Below are 22474 nucleotides of genomic sequence, written 5' to 3'. Positions count from 1 at the left end.
AAGCATGTATGGACACACAGTCTGAGAACCAGTGCCAACATACACATACCCGAAACACACCTTGAATAATTCATCAGTTTTCTTTGCTAGTTGAATGCCTCTAGCTGCCTCAATGAAGGGAACATTTTCAATCAAACTTTGACCTTCACTAAGTTGATGATTCCAGTTGGAGATAATCTTCTTACCAAGTACACATAGCTCAATGAAGTCTGTCATGTGTGAGATGTCTTGACGTACATGTACATGTTCAATGCTCCTCTTCTAAATTGTGCAAATCCATGTCGTCCATGACTGTCTCATCAGTCACTCGAACAATATGCCAATTGTTCGTCATGCTTTTCTTGTTGCTGAGGCCCAGAGGCTTCTTCAGATGCTGCCCTCATCCCAGAATGAGCGCTTCTTTCATGGTTTACTAGACCTTCCAGGTAGCATATTTGGTCTCCCCATGTGTATTGTGTCCACTAGTTAGGGAGAACTTGTACATGTAGAGCTCCTCCCTCCCGAAGAGTACCACCAGTATGTCGTTGGTGAACTTGCCAAAGTCCCGTTGGTTGCAAGTAGACAGCCTTTTTTGGGCACCTTGACTGTTGGTGAAAGGGCAACCTATGTGAAAACAGAGTAGTTAAAACAATTTCATGCAGCCCACCTATACTTGTTTCATAACAAGTATCAAATGATGGTTTTCCCTACCAATAATTCAGGATTATTGAGGAGTGGTTCAAGTAATTCTTTAGACTGTTTCAGCGCTTGCTTCATCCTTTCTGCAGACATCTTTTGAAACAGCTCTACGTTCTTCATGTCACGAAACTTAGCATTCCTCTCTTTAGCCTCAGTGAAAGTCCTTGTTGATCTTAGTCATGTTGTTCTAGCCTGTTGCTGAAGAGTATGAGGATCATTAGACTCCAATGTATTGGCTTCCACGATCTCTATCAGGTGATCTTTCATTTCTTCTTTATTGAAGACTTTTTTTTGCCCCCTCTTCGGAAGTTGTAAGCTTGAAAGTTGCAGACCGACTATTTCCCAGCACATAATAGTGTGGGACTACTGTTTGAGCTGAGCACTATTAAACTTGCTAAATTTTGCTTTGATCCTTCCTCATTTTGTTAAATTCTTGCTCTGGAATACTCTTAAAATTCTTCTTTCCTGGTGTAAATCTATACATTATCCTCATACTTTGGGTTTTAAAGGAAGACAAATCTGGCGAAATGGCAAAGTAATGATTGAAATATGCGCCGTTGGGCTGATTTGACTCTAAGTGTTGTAAGTTGGCATAGAACAAAATGTTTTTGGCAGAAACATAAGTCACACAAAAACCTTTACAGATAAAAAATAAAACCCTTTATCTATGGCCAGGTCATTGTTTGGCACTATAAACAACTTACCTAAAACCTTTACATACACACATACTGACAGAACTTCCCAGCATTGCCTAGCTGGTTGCAGTCCTGTTCTTCACTGTCCTCCGAGCAGTGCATAGTTTGTTATTAATTGCCCGGGTCAGCTTCTCTCCTCTCAGGTTCAGTTTGTTGATGGCAAACACTATAAAGAAAACAAAAACAAAAAATACCAATACACCTTTACATACACACATACATGTACTGACAGAAACTTTCCAGCATTGCCTAGCTGGTTGCAGCCCTGTTCTTCACTGTCCTCCGAGCAGTGCACAGTTTGTTATTAATTGCCCGGGTCAGCTTGCAGGTTGAGTTTGTTAATGGCAAACACTATAAAGAAAATGAAAACAAAGTGCCTTTCTTGGAACAACCTTCCTTCAAAGGAGGGCGTACGGTATGTATCCGGCTACATATCGTAAAATTTGTATTGTTCATCGACAACGGACTCGTCTCCTCCTCCGGTACAAACCCGTCCCCCCTGATAAGTTTCATCAGCTTCTCAAGAACGACACGGAGAACATACTGCTGGAGAAAATGAAAGGGAATGAACTGCTCCTCTATAGGCAGCATTGCAAGGCATATGTAGTTGAGTGGCTCTCCCTCCACACATGTTGGTCTGGAATTTGGTCAGGATGATTGTATTGGCCACCGGTCCTGCTGCCTTGTCCTCTGCAGAACTAATGATTTCAACAATGTCCTGCACCATGTCCCGCACAGATCCTTCAAACATTTCCGAATGAAAATCTATCTCTTCTGCTCGGGCGATGCCTTCTGGGAAAAAAGAAGAGAGTAACTGTAAGGCATAATGAAGCTGATTTATTCGTAGGCTTACACAAGACATCTACTTCATGCCAAATGTGTTGTAGGTATGCATTCTTAAAACAATCATACTGTCTGTTTACCTATAAGGAATGAGTAAAAAAATAAGCAAAAACAACTCAATCATTAAAGAAAAAACACTGCATCCGTATCGGTTCATGTTCGAAGAGGCAACCATGAAGACAAGCTCTGATGCATGCCTGATCTCTTCTGTGTTCAGTTCCATTTTCCCTTTCCATCCTGGTGCTACACTGTCTGCATAACTCAAAAGGCACACAGAAAGCACCACCCACTTGCGATACATACGTTCACTTTTCTCTGGGAAAAGTTCTTTGTAGTCCTGCTCGACCTGATGATTTCAAAAAATAAATGAGTAATTTAAAGTTTCATGAGCATTATAAACAAGTTTATAGAAGGTATTGATTAAATTAGACATGCATGTTCTACAACACGGACTTGGGGCCTGTATCACGACTATACTAGTATACTCATGAACACGGCCCCACCCTATGCATTTCCGCGACGAACAATATGAACAGAGAATTATTTCAATCTGGACTTGGGTAATCCAGATTCAAATCAAATTACATGCCAAATCCTTATAATTTTTTTTTTATAGGGCTTATAGCCTCCACTGCTTTGCTTTTCTCATGGTATAGCCAACTATCACCTCCATCACACTTTATATGACATTTTCGCTGTATATTTAACTTTCTCATTTTCACTCCTTCGCTTTCCTCATTAAAGTATTTATGAAATCACTAAAAGTAAATTCTCTCTTTCTCATGCAGTAGTAGAAAGACATCGCATTTATACAAACATTAACACAATACACTTAAATAATTAATTAATGATGCTTTTTGCAGTTGAAATGTAATCCATGTTTCTTTATTTGGCAATACAAATAAATGAACTGATAACAAATAAATAATTATTTACACAAAATAGGTTGTCAATCACTTTTATAAATAACACAACTTGCAAAATATACAAATGTATATCATGCTGTTTGTTCTGACGTATAACTTTATACATGACATGGACCCTTTAAAAACGTATAAGTTTATACATCGTACAGACCATCCAAAAACATATAAATTTATACATCGTACAGACCATCCAAAACGTATAAATTTATACATTGTACTGACCATCCAAAACATATAAGTTTATACATCGTACAGACCATCCAAAACGTATAAATTTATACATCGTACAGACCATCCAAAACGTATAAATTTATACATCGTACAGACCATCCAAAACGTATAAGTTTATACATGGATTTGGAGGGTGCGTGCCATGTATAAACTTATACATATAAACATACGTATAAACTTACACAGTGATCCTACAAATTGACCCTCTTAAAGTGATGTGAAACTTTAATATAATAACAAGGAGTAATTACAGCTGGAGTAAAAGCTTAACAATTTCCTCTGAAGTAGGCTCAATGCCACAACAACCACGACAAATATATATGCGCTCTCCGAATACATGCACATTGATTCAAAAGAACTAACGATGAAACACCCGCGGCCAGTATTGCTACAGAGGATGCACATATGCAATTAAAGGTATTCAATATAATGATAATTGGTTACACAGAAAGTGCTCATGAATGGTATAACCAGGTGTAAGCAAACAGATACACGTCCAAAAATACAAGATTTAAAGTTGCTAATTCCATGAGTGGACACATGTGGACTTTACTCTGGTTGATTTAATTTAATAGAAATATTTTCTTGATAGTACCATATAAAATATGAAAATCAGAAAAGCAATCAGCAAGGGATCAATATTGTACTTGAAGCAGTACATATTTATTACACTCTTAAGGCAATATCTCAAGAAATCTTGCTTGTTGAGGAATGGGATTTTCAGAGTGGCATCGTACATAATTACTAAACAATTGCCTATTTGTTTTCTATGTTTATTGATATAATAAATCAACTGTGCAAACAAAAACCCACAAAGTTCACATCCTCTCTAAAATGTTTTCTTTTACTTTGGTGGCATCGCGCATCAAATATCAAAGAACCAAGGCAGTTTAATAATTCTATTGACTATCCTTTGGAATCTGCCAGATGTTTGCATAAATTATCCTCAGTTTGGACTCCAGCTCTGATAATTCCTTGATTATAACTTTGAAGTATATGATCTTCCAACTACATCATTGATATCAACAACCGTCTTCTGATGCTTGGAAATGAGTTAGATCGAGTGTTTCATTTTGACAAGATGGTAACAAAATCAAGGGCCCAATAGTTGTGACCCGAGTTTTTATCCTTGATAAAATAATAATATGTGGGTTTTTGTGTTGATGCTTTAGAAAAATAAATAAGGTGACGAGTCACGTTCACCAACCCTGTGCCTTTGAAATTACCTTCAAAGTAATCAAGTTCACTTGGCAAGACAAAAATATGCTCTAATAAAAGATAATAATAATAATATTGCACTCTAGTATAGCGCTCATCTATATAGCAAGGTGCTCCTGCATGTATGTTACCTGACCTTAACTAGGCTACATATTTTGGTACAACATAGTTTGAGTGTAGTAAATGTATGTTAAGGTCTTGCCAAAGCTAGACCTTAGTGAAGTGGCCGAGATTTGAACCACATACATGTACCTAATGATCGGTAGTCCAGCCACCTATCTACTAAACTAAAAACACATCTACACATAGACTTAAATACTTGTATTAGATAGCTCAGAGAGTTGCTAAGGTGTGATTGGTCCACAGCATGTCAAGTGATATGGGGACTGCAATTTATTGTTAACAGTTCACGCCCGGTCATCTGGATGGTTATATTGACCAGCTGGTCAACGATAACAGTAGGAGCATACGCGCTTGAGCTAAGACAATGTATTCATGTATCAACAATATTCGTCATAACAGCTAAGCACAGAGAAGAAAGGCGAAGACAATGGATATCTACTGTAGATCAGACTCTATTAAACTGTTCGTGTTCAGACTTTCATGTAAAAACCATGACTTGGTCTTAATCAAGGTTATCTAATATTATAATAGATATTTCCTGTTATGTATGTAATACATATTCTTTAGCCTACCTAAAGGAGTTTTATTTTCCCTCATGAAAATACAACTCCAGCGGCCAAAAGAATGATATATAAACACCCTACCAGCCATATCTGTATAAAAATATTTACATAAAAACGTTAGTTTGTCACATATCTTAACAATATTTTTCAGAACTAAATGAGGTAGTGATCGAGGTGAGGAAATGAGAGAAACAAAATGCACTAAGGTATAGAACACGTCTGGTCCATGCTTAATACTAGATCTGCATCTAGAATCTCCTCCGAGTCTGCAGCACCCATCATGGCCTCTATTTCTGTGCTGGACAGTGTTGTCTCCTCTACCATCCTCCCATTTCGTCCACATTCTGCTGCAACCCTTGCCAGCAGTCCTGAAAATATAATAGAGAAAAGAATATTTAATTTTGTTTGTCTGGTGAAGCTTGTGAAGAACCAAGTTATTAGACGCAACACTAGGTAAAGTGCTTTAACCACAGCAAACGAGCACCTAATTCCATACCAAATGCATTACATATTGTTCATTTTTGTATTTTACTTTGGTAAGTTCAATATGGAATGCTTTAGTAAAGTTCAGTCTGTCTTTGATTTTCAAAGCTGGTTTTCGAGTTAAATTTGCTCAACATCTCTTTATCAATACATTTCTACTTAAATGATAAACCCCCTTTTTTAAATTTTTGGTTGTCTTACTAAAATAATACTTTTACATTATCAATAAAAAAGAAAAAAGAAAAAAAGCATAAACCCTTACTGAATGGGGCTATTTTGAAATTTGTAAGACTGGAGGGGGGGGGGGGCCTCAGAGCCTACCCCTTAAGTAACCAAATTTGGCACTGACGTTTCAATTTTCTTGTTAGAATTTTTAAAATCTGATTTTATTTCTCGAAAATGGTATACACATATGAGTTATAGTTTAAATAGACCAATCTGAATGTCTCAAATTTTAATATCTATGGAAAGTATTTTTAAATAGTGAATATGTGAGCCATTGTTTAAAAACAATATATCTAACGATCGGTTCTAATAACCACCGTTTTAATTTCTCTCCTGGTGAGAATATATATAAAAAATCTCTGTTTGTAACCTATCTAAAATGTTTCATTCCAAATTGTTTTTGGTTTCAGAGTTTTTGAGAAGATATAAAGCTCTCTATATCTCTCTTGACTTGGATTTTTTTTAAATTATATGCTCACAATGTCATCTTAAGTCTTTAAGCTTTTACACAGTTCATTTCTTCTCAAACAGTTTTTATATGCCTTTTTTTTGCATATTTTTCAATTCTTATGTATTTCAATGTTTTATGAACATTTTTTTTTTTTGCATTCTACTGGAAAACTGGAAGAAAAAAAAAAAAAAAAAAAAAAAAAAAAATCGGCTCGACCTTTTATCATGAAAGGTCTGATTTTCAACACCTCAGTGTCATAAGATTTATAACACTTGAAAAAAAAATCATGAAGCGCTAGCTATTGCTGAAAATGCAATGGGTTTGACAACAAAATTTGTCTGGGGGGGGGGGGCGCCATCTGAGACCTTTCCGGTAAAGTTAGGGTTAACACAAATTTCCGACAAGGCACAGGGTTGCTTATTGATATTGACCATGATTTTGCACGACCCCAAGTCTCGTGACTAAAATCTTTGTTGTGCAACACTGGGCAACTTTGATGCTATTAATGTCAGTTATTATGCGTCTAGAATTTATGGATAGTGAAAAATAGGTAAATATACTTGAATTGAAAAAAGCCAATTTGAATTTACACAATTTGGACGTTATTTCACAACTTTCCTTTCCTTACATTTTATTTTATTTTTGTATTCATGTTAATTTATTGGTATCTCTATATATTTAATCTACCCATTTATTCTAAAACTGTATCATAATTTAATTGGATCTGTATATAGATAAAATGTCTTACCGTCTCCAACGTCAAGAACCACTTCATCAATAGAAGTGAAATGCTCCACTGCATATTTGTAGAAGTCTGATCTTGATGGCATGTAGAGTTGGCTAGTGCCAGCACCCCTCCTCCTAGACTCGACAATACCATACTGCATACAGACATTATGGTTGACATCTGTTGATAAAATATATATGCACATTTTATATGGCTACTTAGAACAGTATGAATAAGCCTTAATTTCCTATAGAAGTAAAACGAATATACATACATGTGATTTTTCACATGAGGCACAATTTCTTTTCAAACAGATACAATGTGATTTTTTGAGTTCTGAATGCACCTTTTTCTTTAGGAATAAAAACCCAGACATTAGAAATGCATTTGTTTCACAATTACTCCGCAGTTGTCTAATTAATATAATTAGCTTGCTTTGGAGGTAATGTGTTTGAGATCACATGGCAAGCATCTTATCTTCATTTGTTCAGCATTAGTCAGCTATTATATGTTTTTTTTCCCCCAAAAGCATTCAGTAATCATTATTTTTTGAAGTTTTGAACATTCATTGTAAATGTCATTGGATTCTGTCAGAAGTTAATTTCTGTCATTACCAGAACTCAAGATTATATTTAAAATCCAAGTGATATAAACAAAAATTTATATGAATGTTGAGCTTCATAGGAGGATTTCTTAAGAAAGAATTTTCATTCAGATCGAGCAGCCAATCTAACACACTGGAAGTTATACGGTAACATTCTTTCTTAATAATTTATATTTTTTTAACACACACTGCAGCTATCTCATTATTACACAACCACAAAAACGTTTGTTATGTTGCTTTGAATACCGAAATAACAGTCAGCTTCATAAGATATTTAATAAAAGACATGGAACATGCATATAGTTACCTTGAATATCTCCTACTGGGGACTGGACAATATGCAATATATGCACATCGTGTCGGGTATGTTGGCTGACCACTTTGGATATCGCTGTGATGTCCTTTGTCAGGAAGATTCTGGTAGTAGCCGATGGTGTTGAGGATAACTGGATATCCTGTAATATCAGAAATTCAAATAAAAAGGAAAGAACATACAAATTAACTATAATTCTAATATGTTGAGCCCAGATAATATACACAATGCAAAGTTCTGGAAACTGTTTTTTTTTATTTATACCCTTTTCATAATTATCTGCAGCTTAACATTTGCTATGTTGAATCAAAATAGAAAAATCAAATTTGAAAATAGGATGAAATAGCATGTGGGTGCAGTTTTCCATGCCAGTCGTCTGGGCGAAAGTGCCATTGTACGTAATATATGACTTGTGGGAAAATTGCAATTTCTATGCCATGAATATAATTGTTTGTTTTTTGTTATCAATGACAAATTACCAATGATTTTTCATCAGCATAAGATCATTCTCCATGTAAATCCCTTAACCTTGAGTTCCTTATAGATTACAATATTACAACTTTGAGATATTTTAAACTCACAATTTTGAGATTTGTTTTATGTGAAATTCAGTTTACCTCTTTCAATTACCAAGTGCCTACAAATAAGTGCTTTGGAACCTTAAGAATATGGGACAATACCTCTTCTAGTTCTTGTATCATAAGGGCTGGGATGTCGTCTGCATTCATGTCCATGTCTCTCTTGGCCCTGCTGATGTGCTCCAGGAAGACCTCTGGGATGTTACCTTTTGTATACTTTTTACCTGAAAAAAAATACATATACATTGATCATAGAGCTCCGGAGTCAATTTGACCCCCCCCCCCCCCCCTCCCCCCACAATATCTTGGCCACAGAAGGTCTGATTGATGGGAAATTTTGCATGGACAGCAATGCACATGCAAAGAAATGTTGCTTTGATGTTTGTTTTTTACAAAAATCACTCATTTATTACTTTATTATAATTCATGCAAATTAAATTCCTATTTTAACACATTCAATAATATATCATTAAACAAGGCAAACGCCAAGCGTTGTCTTGCCTGCATCTTAGGCCCTATAAGCAGATCAGGAGGTGAATTTTGGGTTCTGGTAGTTTACTCTTTAGCAATAATGGAATCCCAAGGAAAGTCTGTTTTCCTTTTGACCTGTTGCCTTTGACCCACATTTGAACTTGACATGTTTTATAGAACAATTTAGAAAAGGCAGTATTTTGTACACAAACGTACTATGCAAAATGTCAATTGTGGCTAGACGTGTGGTTAAGTAATGTTGCATAACCTCTAGCATGGACTGTCCCAATTTTGGGGCAAATTTGGTCTCAAAAGTTGCGAGACAATAAAGTCATTGAAAGCCAGGTTGTGATTTGTAGCGGTTACGTGGCAGTCCTGGATTGTGTACGGGGGAGGCAGGGGCCAAATTGACCCCCCCCCCCCCCAGTCAGAATAGTCAACCCTACTAGTTCATCTAAACTTTAAAATTTGGATTGATGGAGATACAGGATAGCAATTATTGTATATCTTGCTGGGGCTCAATATTCTCTTCAATAGACATTATACGAAGCCATGATTTGTGCATACCAACATAGGGTTCCAGGGCTGCTTCTGAAGTGAAGGTTGGGTATCTTTCTATCGCCTCTTCCCACGTCTTAGCCCCAACTCCCTTCGCAAACACGCTCTTCAGACTCTTCATTGCCTTCAGTTCATCGGCATCCGCCTTCATCTTTTTAACATTCAAAGACAAGGTCGCCTCCAGAAGAAGTGAATATCGCTCCTCTTCTGAGAGTCCTTGTAGCTTCATGAAACACTATAAAATAAGACAAATGAAAATAATAAGAGTAGTTATTAGTGCACGTGAAGTATTGTTGCTCACTGTCAGAAGACAAATTTTATTTGCATATATATGAACTATCAACTTTTTCAATCAAAGTCAATTCTTCTGCAAAGAATCCCCAATTCATCTATTGTTTGATTTGAATATGTAAAAAACTATTGCTTTAACCCTATTCTCACTTTGAGTGCAAGCTTAATGCGAAATATTGCAAGGACGTCAATACAGATTTGTTTTTATCACAAATTTGTTACTTTATTATAATTTATGCAAATTAGATACCTATTTTAACATATTCATTAATATTTCATTAAGTTATGAAGCTCAATCTCTTTTTTAAAGTTGCTGAATAGCATAGGCAACAATACTGAAATAATAAATAATGAAATTTCCGATCAATTCTTTTGTATTCTATTGTTTCATAAACTACTTATGTATCTATTGTTTTCATTTATATATGTGATTTTTTCATGTTTCAAAAGTGTATCTTGAAAAGTTTCAAGACAAGTATGGTCAGGCAAAAAGACTAGAAGGCACAATTAACAGTGTTGTAAAGCAATTTAGGAAAAGCAGTATTTTGTACACGAACGTACCTATGCAAAAAGTTGATTTTATTGTTAATTTTTAGAACTCGGTCTCAAAAGTTGCGAGACAAACAAAAAAAGTCAGAAAAAGTCACCGGAAGCCGTGTCGCTATTTGCAGCCATTGCGCATCAGTCACAGATTTTGAACAGGAAATTGAACCCCCCCCCCCCCCCCCCCCCCCCCTCCAGTCAGAATAGGGTATCCGCCAATGGTGGCGCTATATTACTTTATTTACTTTGGTTGTGATGATTTGATAAACTCCTTATAGCGGCTGAATAAACCACAATTCTCATTTGCACAGAAAACATGTGGTATGTGTGACATCCAGTCCAGCTCAATTTTTGTATTTTTCATATAGCTCATTACTCAGCAATAATATACATTTTCTACCAAAAAGTTATAATTTATTTGGTGTTTTGAACATTCGCAAGTCAAGTTTTGTTCGATTCTATGAAGAAAAAAAATGCTTTCCTTCATTACTCAAGATGATATTTAAATGTGTAAAAAAAAAAAAAAAAAAATTTAAAGCTTACTTACACATTGTTTCAAATCCTTTCCAGTAGATTCTCTAGTTGCATCGAAAAGGAGAGTGGCTTTCCTGTAGCATCTGTTTGAATAACTAGCCAACTGGAAAGTTGGCTCGAGAGCCCTCAGTGCCTGTAAATTACAACAAAAAAAGAAATGGATAATATATGCTCTCATAACCAGTTTGATTCTGAACATTCCAATTCATTCACTGCAATCACCATTGCATTACATAATTCACCATATTGTAATATGACCCCTCAAGTTAAAATATAAGAAATGTTAGAACTTTTTGGCTAAAATTTATGTTTCCAACAGTCACTCTTGAAAGCTCGATCATCTCAAATCAATCATTGATTAAACTCCATTTTGTCATGTACATGTAAGTTGGCTGAATATAACAATAACCTTTTTATTGGGGGGTTGGGTGATGTTCATGAGTTTTTATGCTGAACATAAATCTAATTTAATGTCCGATTCATCGTTTCATTAAAAAAAAAACCTACTTCGCTACAAGTAAAAATAGAACATTGAATGAATTCAGCATTTTATCTAGATGAAAATGTCAGATGAAAATGTCAGCTCTAGTGTTTAGACTTACATTGAAGGAGCCATTTTTCCCAAGGGCTAGGGAACACTTGCGTCTTGTCGAGGCAGTCATAGTGCAGGGCTCATCCTCCACATCAAGGTTGTTGTCATCGTATAGAATTGACCTGCAGACAGCAACCTCCTCCTGCAAGCACGGCTTGTCTACAGCAGGTTGCCCACACCTATGCAGTGATGCCACTCTCAATGCCTCAACCTTGTCCAGGTTTTGGTACACCCTGCAGCGCCATCCACGAGATAGATGTTCATATCTAAAGCAATCAGAAAAAGTATATTGGTTATAGGATATTGAGATGGGTAGGATATAGAAACATGGTGTATATATGTATCATGCAGAATAAAATATTGGAAAAAAGCTTACACGGTATACCTTTCCATGCAGTCACACACTTTTTAAGAAAACAAATATGAACATGGTACACAAGGGAAATATTCTATGGGATTTTATTTGAGTCAGGGATCTAAAAATATTTTGTATTGTCCTTAATATACCCTTCATTGTATAACTATAAATGGAACACCTCTCTATTACCATTTTTCTTCCCAAATGGTACATTGACTACCTGGGTAGCATTTCTTTTATGTTACATGCTTCCACTACATATTTGTGGACTGCATAATAAATGGAGAAAAAAAAAGACAAGTGATAAATGAATATGTTCTGTACATATAATATCGGTAAGTACATCACATAATCCCTTTAAAAATTTAACCTTTGTCTCATACACTGTAACTACAAAAAGAAACAAAAATAACATTAAAAAGCAATTGCAAAAACGGGTAACTTTTATAGAATAAAATACCTTTCATCGTCAACAAGATCCTTAGCTGCAAGAGCATAGCACACCCCTCCTAGGAGCTGGTAAGCTGTTCCAGAAGGGCCATCTACTGCGAGGACTGGAAGGACATGGGAGCTCTGGAAGTGGGTTGCTGCCTTCATCACGAACTGTTTGGCCTCCATCACTTCCTTCCTGGTACGTGGTCTCTGGAGATCCTTCTCGGGCTCCACAAGTTTTTTGAGGGAGATTTCAGAAATGCCTACATGTAAAGAAATAAAATTTCAGGTCAATGACACATTTTCAAAGATTGTGACATTTAAATCTTTAATGTTTATAAATAATATCCCCTGTGCAGAGAACAATCTACATTTTGAAAATGACACCAGGGGCCCGTTGCATAAAGACTTACTATTATGGTAACTTTGCCATTATGGTAACTACCATGGTAACCGGGCTCAGCAGCCAATCGAAATCAAGGTTTCTATGGTAGTTACCATAATAGTAAGTCTTTATGCAACGGGCCCTGATACATATTATTAGTAACTGGATCAAAACACACAGAGGCTCATCAGGGAAATTTTGTCCTAGAGCTATACAAAAAATATTCCTATAGCCCTTTTCAATTCAATCTCATTTTGCCTTATGTGGAAAATGCAACATATGAACATTGTTTTGGGGAATTGGCAATTAATCATTTTTCAACTTTATTTTGGTTTTAATCAGCAGTTGGCCATTTTACCTTCCCTGTGGCTATTGCAGAGGGGCATTAAATAATCAATTTGGCCCCAAACATGTACTTCATAAACAATAAGAAAAAGGAGATTGTAGTTTTGATGAAAAAAATGGAAATATTTGTGGTATTTGTATAGGAGTCCATTTAAAAATTGTTTGAAGTTATACAAAATCAAATAATAAAAGTGGAATGTCCCAATTTTATCAGGCTTTCAGTGCTGTTATATTGATAAACTATTTTGTACACATTCTCTCCATGATATTTGCATTTCTCTTTGATTTAAAAACTGCCAATCAATAACATCACATTTAAACTTAGTGATATCATGTAGAGAGAAATGTTGTACGTCTGGAATTATTAGTGAAATGAATTTTGTAAAAGAATGGAACACAAACTAACCTTGACATTTTTGTTCAATTGCTGCATCTGAATTCTCCGCCGAATGTTCAGAAGTCTTGTTTCGTCTCTTACGTTCTGGTGGAGTTCCGTCGCTGCTAGATCCAGAACTGCTACGTTTTTGCCTCGATTGTGTGTAAGATTGAGAAGGAAGGAGTTCTTCCTCTGATGACGGAAATGAATAGATCATGTCGTCATTAACGATCGCCATCACTGACAAAACATCGGTCAGGCTGTTCTCCGTTTTTTTCAAAGTCTTTGCCATGTTTGTGACACTCATTTGGCAAAACTTTGCCTGTGTAGAAAGACCATTACTAAAACAGACCTGGGAAGAAAGTAAATCGGACAAATACAGGCATTAATATAAGCTGCTTAATGAAATTATATTCATTTTGCTTTGACAACCTCACACAAAGATTATAAGGGATACAGTTGAATGTTCTACATGTTTGCCTAGAACTAGAAATATCACCGAAAGTGATTAATACTCACTCCCCATGTGTGTGCACGAAAAATGAAGAAGTGGTTTGATATATACAAGATTTTACAGATTTATTGCAATAATAGACCATTACCATGGCAACACACTTTCCGACACATTAAAAAATGTGTCTTGCACATAATCAACTCAAGACCAATATTTGTGCGAAATTTAATGAGCATTGCTCGAAAAATGAAGAAGTGGTTTGATCTGCAAGATTTTACAGATTTATTGCAATAACAGACCATTACCAATGCAACGCACTTTCCGACACATTAAAAAAAATGTCTTGTACATAATCAACTGGAGACCAATATGTGTGCCGAGTTTCATGAGCATTGCTCAAAAAAATGAGGAAGTATACATGTATATAGTTCGATCCACGAGATTTTCCCCCGATATATTACAATAATATGCCGTTCCCATGGCAACGCAGTATCCAACACAGTAAAAAAGTATGTCTTGCACATCTCCATCCTAAGACCAATATGTGTGCCAAGTTTCATGATCATTGCTCAAAAAATGAGGAAGTAGTTCGATCCACAAGATTTGCAACAGACTGACCGACTGACCGCCCGACAACCCGACCGTACGCCAATTCCTATGTACATGTATACCCCCTTCAAACTTCTTTTGGCGGGGGAACATGCAAAAAAAGATCCCTTTTTCCTTGAATGCCAATTTTTACTCATATTTCTTTGTTGTACATGTACATGTAGCTAGGGTAGATATGTTTTGCATAATATACAAATTACAATTCCCCTTGAGAAATCAAGAGTGAAGTTGTAGTCTGCCTGATGATCGTGTCATGTAACATACAACAAATGTGCATGCACAGGACATTCAGAAACTTTTAGTAAGTCGATTTCCTCCGAAATGTACAAACAGTACAGACTATATACCTCTATGTTTAGAGAAACAACCTATATTTTGCACTCTCATTAATTAGATGAATTTTCATTAATACAATTGCGATACAAGTATGGGATGTATAACTTTCAACAGTTTGCACTGCGGTAGAGTTTAGATTCTGCCCTCGTTATAAAGGAGAATAAACTCCTCAGAGACAATTGAATTGTAAGAATGCAGAAAAATTAAAGTAACATAAATGTCAGTGAAATTAAGTTGAAGCAAAAACAGTCAATTAATGAGTAAAGACGTGAATTTAAAAAAAAGTTATGATTACTAATGTTTAATATGGAGATCATACATGAAAAACTTTCCAATTTCTTTTGCAGATATTGCACTAAAATCACCTCTTTTATAGGAGGACTTGGACAAAAATTCTGTTCTATGAATTGACTGAGGAAAAAAATGAAATTCACATATTTTTGTACATGTGGGAGAGTTCTCCTTGTATGACATCACAAAAAGTGACTGCGTTGCCAATATGAGATATTCCATGTCATCAGTGATTGAAACTTTTAATGGTGCACCATCCTCTCAGGTTGGCTAGCACTAGGTGGGTAGTCCAGTAATATGGCATAAAGCTAGTCTTGATACCTTTACAATACATTGTACATTTCAGTATAAATTATACCTGTATAATTGGATTTATAATGGAAAACAGGAATGTATGGAAGGGCATTGTACTAATTTGTTACAAGTTTGGTAACATATTTGTGGTATGAATGTCATAAAGAATAGAGGAAAAATTTGTAATCATTTAAGTGTGCATATATTATAAGACTACATTATCAGGATGCTGCATTCTAGGTTAGGAGCCTGGACAGTTCGAGTACCACCGGTACGATTTCAGGACTCAATTATGTATACAGTTCTGTTTCTGTCCCGTTTAAAGCCAGTATAACCTATAGCACCCTTGTAAGGACCATCTGCATAAGTAAGTCGTGAACTATTATATAAATAGTGTATACTCTATCATACAATAATGAATTATATGTCCGACTAAATTACTAAATTATCCTGAGTCAAAATAAACCTGCACGAGGGATAATTTAGTATTTGGAGTTCATAGTCCAGTATTTATAGTGTACATGATAGAACATTCACTATTTATTATAGTAAATAGACTCCTAAATACAAACCCCCCTCCCATTCATGAATTTCAGATTTCTCCAAAAAGGGAATTAAAAAAAACATTCTTTAGAGAATTCTAGATGTGTTTGTTTTTTTTGTTTTTTGAGAATCCTGAAATTCTGAAGAAAATTTTTTTTGGAGACTTTTTTATTTTGTTTGGTTTTTGTTGAGAATTCAGAATACTTTCTTTCTTTCAAGAATTCATAAACTTTCATAATACAATATGCTGATTTACAGAAATACATTGTCAATCGCTATGTCAAAAGGTATAAGACTAACTTTGAATGTCGCCCAGTACATAGTCTAGCTAGGTTAATCCTCTTTTAAATATCTCTTTAAAAAATCTAATCTAATCTAAGATGGTTAATGTCAGCTTAAAGCTTAAAGGGAAATTGAATCTTTCATAGAAATTTGGTTTGGATGAATGTAGAAAAATCAAACAAATATGAGTTTTTAAAAGTATATACAAGTATGGAGACCCTCCCATTGGCAATGTGACCATGTATGTATGACTTAGTGGGGAAACTTTCAGTTTGTTAGGTATACTTTCCTACATGTAAGTTCCATGTTTAACCAACATTGGCCATTTAGAAAAAAAAGTACTTTGTATAAAAAACACTCTCTGCACATCACATCAGAACAAAAAATACAACACAAGGACAACGCAAAGCGTAGCAAGCCCTCGCTGGAAACAAACGGCATAATACATCAGAACAAGTTACATGTACGTCCATTAGACGGAATTAAGTTACTGACATCTGGGGATTGAATGAAAAGAAAGTTTACTACTTTACGGAATAACCCAAGACATTTGACCTTTGACCTAATGTACATTATTCCAAAATCAAATTTAGGCTGTATTTGATACCATGCATGTACCTTCATATCAAATTTCATGAAAATCTGTCAAACATTTTAAATTATCAAACGGAAACCAGTACGTGTTCACAAGATTTGTTACAGGCGGACGGAAGGACGGACAGTAGCGTTACTATTTCCCCTCAGATTTCCTCCGCAAGGGGATTATCTGACAAACATTACTAAAGTTATCGAATGGCAGGGGCCGCGGAGCCGCGGGGATTAAGGGGGGCTGCAGCCCCCCACTTTTTTCAGTAGACGTGTGCAAAAACGCGAAAATGACTATAAGATTGTGCTTTTTTGCATGATCCGCCCCCCCCCCCCCCACTTACGCTTTAGAGAACAAGTGTCATGTATAAACTTATACGCTTTAGAGAACAAGTGTCATGTATAAATTTATACGATTCAGAGAACAAGTGTCATGTATAAACTTATACGCTTTAGAGAACAAGTGTCATGTATAAACTTATACGATTCAGATAACAAGTGTCATGTATAAACTTACATTAATTCATTGAATTAATCAATATATATGTATTTGAATTTTGATACAGTATACATGTACATGTAACATATATTGATGGACAAATAAAGGATACCAATGAATATTCATTGGTTTTATTTAATTGGAATCAGTTGTGTAATGCAGTTCAATTTAATGCTCTGAAAACAGTGACTAAGTTAGAGTTTGCAGAGAGTGTTGACATGTGTTAATGAAAAGAAGCTTGATTCATTATTTTTGTAAACCTTTCTTTCCACCTGATATTAACAATTACACATTTTTTGCAAGTTATCTTTAGCTTTTTGATAAACATAAGGCATCAATTATATTGGAAAAATAAAGAAAATATGTGAAATTGGCAGTCCATAATATGCTTTTTTTGTCCAGATTGGAATAAATTATTGTTTATGGTAGTGGAGCTTTGTTCACCCATTAGGATTTTTTTATTTGTTTTATATTAAAAAAAAAAAAATTAAACAAATACTCATTTGCTCAATATTTGCTCAACTCAATACTGTTGATTTGTTTCTGAGATATTTGCTGAAATTTTTTTAAAGAAAATATTATACGTAAGTTTTGATATCTTTTTAGGTTTACGGAATTCGTTCAATAAATTATCAACACAATTTAGAGAAGCATTTTCCATTTCAAAGTTTCCTTGTTTTTGAATACGTTTCCAACTACTAGGTAATGCGGAAAGAACTGAATAATATAACATAAATGAACCAGACAGAAAATTCATTTGGCGTTGGATTTGATCAAAAGACATAAATGAACCATCAATGCGCAAAATGTCCTTAACATATATCATATCAGAATTAAAACGTATATTAATATTGAGAGGTTTTCCGCCTACCAGTATATGAGAATTCATCTCATTGTTTTGAAACTTTGTGTGTTAGTTCTATGGATGTATATAGTATAAACCAATGTATTGGAGCTTCTTTTTTTATTAATCCCCTCCTTTTCTTTTTCATGAATTTGTATTCGACCAATCCCATGCGAGATAGCCTAAAACTGTATCAATAGAGTTGTAGCAGACATATCACTGATATATTACACACCAGATTTGAGCATTCTACACCTTTCCCTTCATCCTAAATTTAGGCCACAATGTCACCACCTCACTCAAAAACACCATTCTGAGAAAACAAAGTAAATAAAAAAAAATACACTTTGCACACAGTCATCCGTCAACGACACACCTGTACGGCATAATAAACAGACTGAGAAAGTGATAAATTATATACATATTTTATATTTACAGATATAATAGTTACATGCTCCTCAATGCAAAAATTGGATTAAAGTCATTAATAAATTAAATTAATTGCACTGATTAGTAATGATGAAAGAATGAAAAGGGAATTCTGTTGATGCTACGGGACCCCTTCTGAATACAAGGCTGGCAGTACGAGCGGTCGGGTAGGCAGTGGCAGTGTCTTATGAGGTACCAATTGTCACCCTAAAACAACAAAAAAACGCCCCCCCCCAAAAAAAAAAAAAAAAAAAAATATATATATATATATATATATATAAAAGAACACATAAATGAAAACCTAACTAAATTTGTTTTTGAATAGCCTAAACAAATTCAATTCAAATTCATATATAGAACTCTTGCCCTCTTTATCCTAAGTTCCTAACCCTATCCTTTCTTTGCAAACAAATGGTGGCATGAATTCCCATTTTGAGATTTAGTCTCTTGAAGATTCTGTTGCAACCAGACCCTGCGTCACAGTTGAACGCAAGGACTGCAAGGTTGACTGCAGTGCGAACAACACGTGGACCTCTCCACAGGTGTTTAGGGCACCTTTTCCAGATGAGAGCATCGAAGCTATCATTCTGGTTCTGGGTGATACCTGGGAGGCATCTCTCAAGGAGATCTGGAGCACTGAGTCGCGTGAATATAGGCAACAGATACATGGATGAGCACTTGACGGGCCGATGCATGTATAAGTTCACTAACCTGTATGACAACAACAATATTTAAATATCAGCTTATGTACTTGAGAAACACAGGGTCTAAATGATTCTCGTTTATCTTCTCTTTTCCTGTCTTTTTGTATTCACACCAACCATTTTCAGGACAGAACTGATGGCGCACATCACTATCAGACAATTTGACTGAATGATAGAGAACGGCCAGTATTGCCCTGCGCATCTTCTCTCCTGCTTCTTTCTTATCATTATCATTACCGCTATCTAGAACCCCCTTATTACTCTTTGTACGAATTGTTGACCTATATATCTTACACAATCTACCAATTGACCATGTATCTGCCGTCCCTCTTAGCCTACTCGCCACCCGCCCGACCCCCTTCCCGTCCTCTAATTTACCAGTGTGAGTCTTTCTAACCTTATCTAGTGCCTTATACATTCTTTTGCCTACATGCCCTATACAATCTAACAACCAAAATATTATCACACACATAACCCTTGAAAGAGTACCGGTACACTTTAAGCTACAGTTCTACATGGATCTACATATCCATGTATGACCTCCCTGCTGGAGTGGTGATAACTTTTTGTTGTTGTTGTTGTAACATTTGACCCATCATTTGAAACAAACGAAGCTCATGTTCCCTTTCCTCTTGACGTCTACGCTCCTCCCTTCTCTCCTGACGTCTACGCGCCTTTCTTCCCACTCTCTGTTCTCCCAAATAATCCGACACCTCCTCCTCCTCCGCCTTCAACTCGATTCTCTTGATAAAATGAATATCCTGGTAAAGAGACATTAATTGATGAGTTATTAATCCATGTCTCGGTCACACCTATAATAGAAAATAAAATTCTTCTTGCTACGTCCTGGTGATCTATGAGTCGCTTCGCCACCTTATCCATCGCTTCTTCCTGTAGACTTGAAGAAAAAAAGTTGTCCCATTATACATACTACATGTGTGATTAAAAATAACTTTTTTATAACCTTTGTCATACTCATCTTTTTTCCTAAAATTGTCCATATCCAGCCAAAGTCAGAACATATCTAGCCAAAGTAAGAACATATCTTTATAGTACTTAGGTATACAAAAGAGAAATAGGAAAATCAAACTTTTAAACTTAGCACCAGTTATAATTGGAGTATGCAAGTGTCAATTGAGATCTACACTTGTATGATTTTTAACCAAAATCATAGGTCCTCTTCCGAAAGATATTAGAAATTGCCATTTTTACACTCATGTCAACAGCATAACTAAAGAAATGAACATCCCAATAATGAAATATAAAAAACAATTGATTATTACCCAACTGTCCTTGCTTGCGATAGGCAAAGTGAAGTAAGGCGCTAGGCAACGTGTCCATCGTCCCTGTTGAAGTCATCTCTTTTGTGATAGTGGAAAAACGGCGTAAATAGGCCCACAGACGCTCGGTAGCCTCCCCATCTGTGAGTCCCATACCCTCGGTATTTCGTATGCTGTATCGTCTCTATTAAAAAAAAAAAATAACAAAATATGTTGTAGCTAGCCAAGTTATTTGATGTTCAAATACCTTGAGAAATTTTGATTGCAATAAGCAACCAATGAAGAAAAAAGAAATAAAGAAAATAACTGGAATAAGGATTGTTCCAAGCATAAAAAAAAATGTTGTAGAGCTCGGTTAATTCTTGGAACATACACAAAATGCAATGACAAAATATGCAGTTCAGAGTCCCGATTTAACAGACCTGAATTTTCCATTTAAAAGAATGTTTCACCGAAGCTGGCCAGCACTGCAGAATTGACATCCCTCCATAGTCTTTCTATACGTTAGATATGGACAGATCTTCCAGTTATAACGCTCCCCCTACCCAGTCCTCTTTTCTCAGGCATGTATCTAGCAATATCAACATTTTCTGTGGAAGACCAAACATTCTTATTCCTCTCCTAAAGCCTTGAAGGACAGTTTGTGCTCTATTGTTGTCCGCACATTGAAGGGAAACCACTTTTCTAGAGTAGTCATCGATTCCTCCATTAATAACTAGTCTCCAAGAAATCAGTTTGTGGTTGCCATCTACATGCCACAAATCATTAGGTTGTCCACCATTGTATGTACGTCTACTGATGCGGTAGCAGTAGCGAAGAGCTGCTGAGACAGGGTTTACCCTCCGGATACTGTCTCTTACACGATGACGTTGCACATGTATCCTTCTGTGCCGGATCGCCCCAATAATCATAGACTGACCTGCTCTTGGAGCAGTTTGTAGTATTGTTGTTATCAACTGGTCCAAATCATTATCAGTTATGTGATTGTACACATCATCTCCAATTGGCATACGGTATTCGTGTCTTCTATTCCTTAGAGTTCGAACTGAAACTCCTAAAACATTGGACATTTTCACCCATGAAAATCCCATCCCATGTAAAAATTCAATTTGGGTCTGACTCACTGGTATTCTCTTGCCACCAGCAGGCCTGCCTATTAAGATTAAAGTGTCATTTGCAGAATGATTCTGATTTTCTTCTTCATGTTCCGATTCAGCCGAGTTGACGAATGTCTCAAGTAGATTTACAAGTTCCCTCAAAGCTCTTGTATGTTCAAAACTTGAGCAGCATCTTGGTCATCCAAATATATTATTAACAGATCTCTACATGTAGGTACCTGGATTTTTTGTTCATAGTAGAAAATGCCATTCGCTTTTCCTCCAGTTTTTCCATCTCCATTTACTCCTGTTTTTTCTCCAGTCTTCCCTCCTCTCTCTTTTGTGGTTCGGCGTTGTCCTTGTAGACCGGATAGTCCTGGGATGTCTTCCCTTTCGGCCATCAGCTCGTCTAGTGATTCTTCTCTCCTGGTAGCAACATTCTCAGCCTCGGCTAGTCAATGTCCTCCCGACCATCCTCCAATTTCCTCGACTCGTATATACCCATGATGATGGAAGAGATCCTCCGTTGCCGCTTGCCCGACCACTTTTTCGTCCAGCAGATCCTCTTCCCAGTGACCCAAGACATATCCACCCAAGACTTGCCCCTGTACCTCCACCACCGATGGAGGAACTTAAGAAGAAACGAAAGAGTCGTTTCTCCAAATTAGCCATCTCACAAATTGG

General features: G+C 36.1%; 1 protein-coding gene across 1 annotated transcript; it reads right to left on the bottom strand.

Moving 5' to 3' along the window:
- Positions 1 to 3079: 3079 nt before the first annotated feature.
- On the bottom strand, positions 3080 to 16231 carry LOC105436527. The gene is made up of 9 exons (XM_030979561.1): positions 13574 to 16231; positions 12466 to 12700; positions 11658 to 11913; positions 11069 to 11188; positions 9697 to 9922; positions 8761 to 8882; positions 8075 to 8222; positions 7185 to 7343; positions 3080 to 5645 (listed from the first exon to the last, which is right to left on the bottom strand). The coding sequence occupies exons 1-9, from the start codon at positions 13848 to 13850 to the stop codon at positions 5479 to 5481; spliced, it is 1710 nt and encodes a 569-aa protein (XP_030835421.1). The 5' UTR covers positions 13851 to 16231; the 3' UTR covers positions 3080 to 5478.
- Positions 16232 to 22474: the final 6243 nt, after the last annotated feature.

Source organism: Strongylocentrotus purpuratus, unplaced genomic scaffold (assembly GCF_000002235.5).
Source record: "Strongylocentrotus purpuratus isolate Spur 01 unplaced genomic scaffold, Spur_5.0 spur5_scaffold_10, whole genome shotgun sequence".
In the NCBI taxonomy this organism is placed as follows: Eukaryota; Metazoa; Echinodermata; class Echinoidea; order Camarodonta; family Strongylocentrotidae; genus Strongylocentrotus; species Strongylocentrotus purpuratus.
The sequence above is the reverse complement of the archived record's forward strand: the minus strand, read 5'-3'. Positions and strand labels throughout refer to the sequence as shown.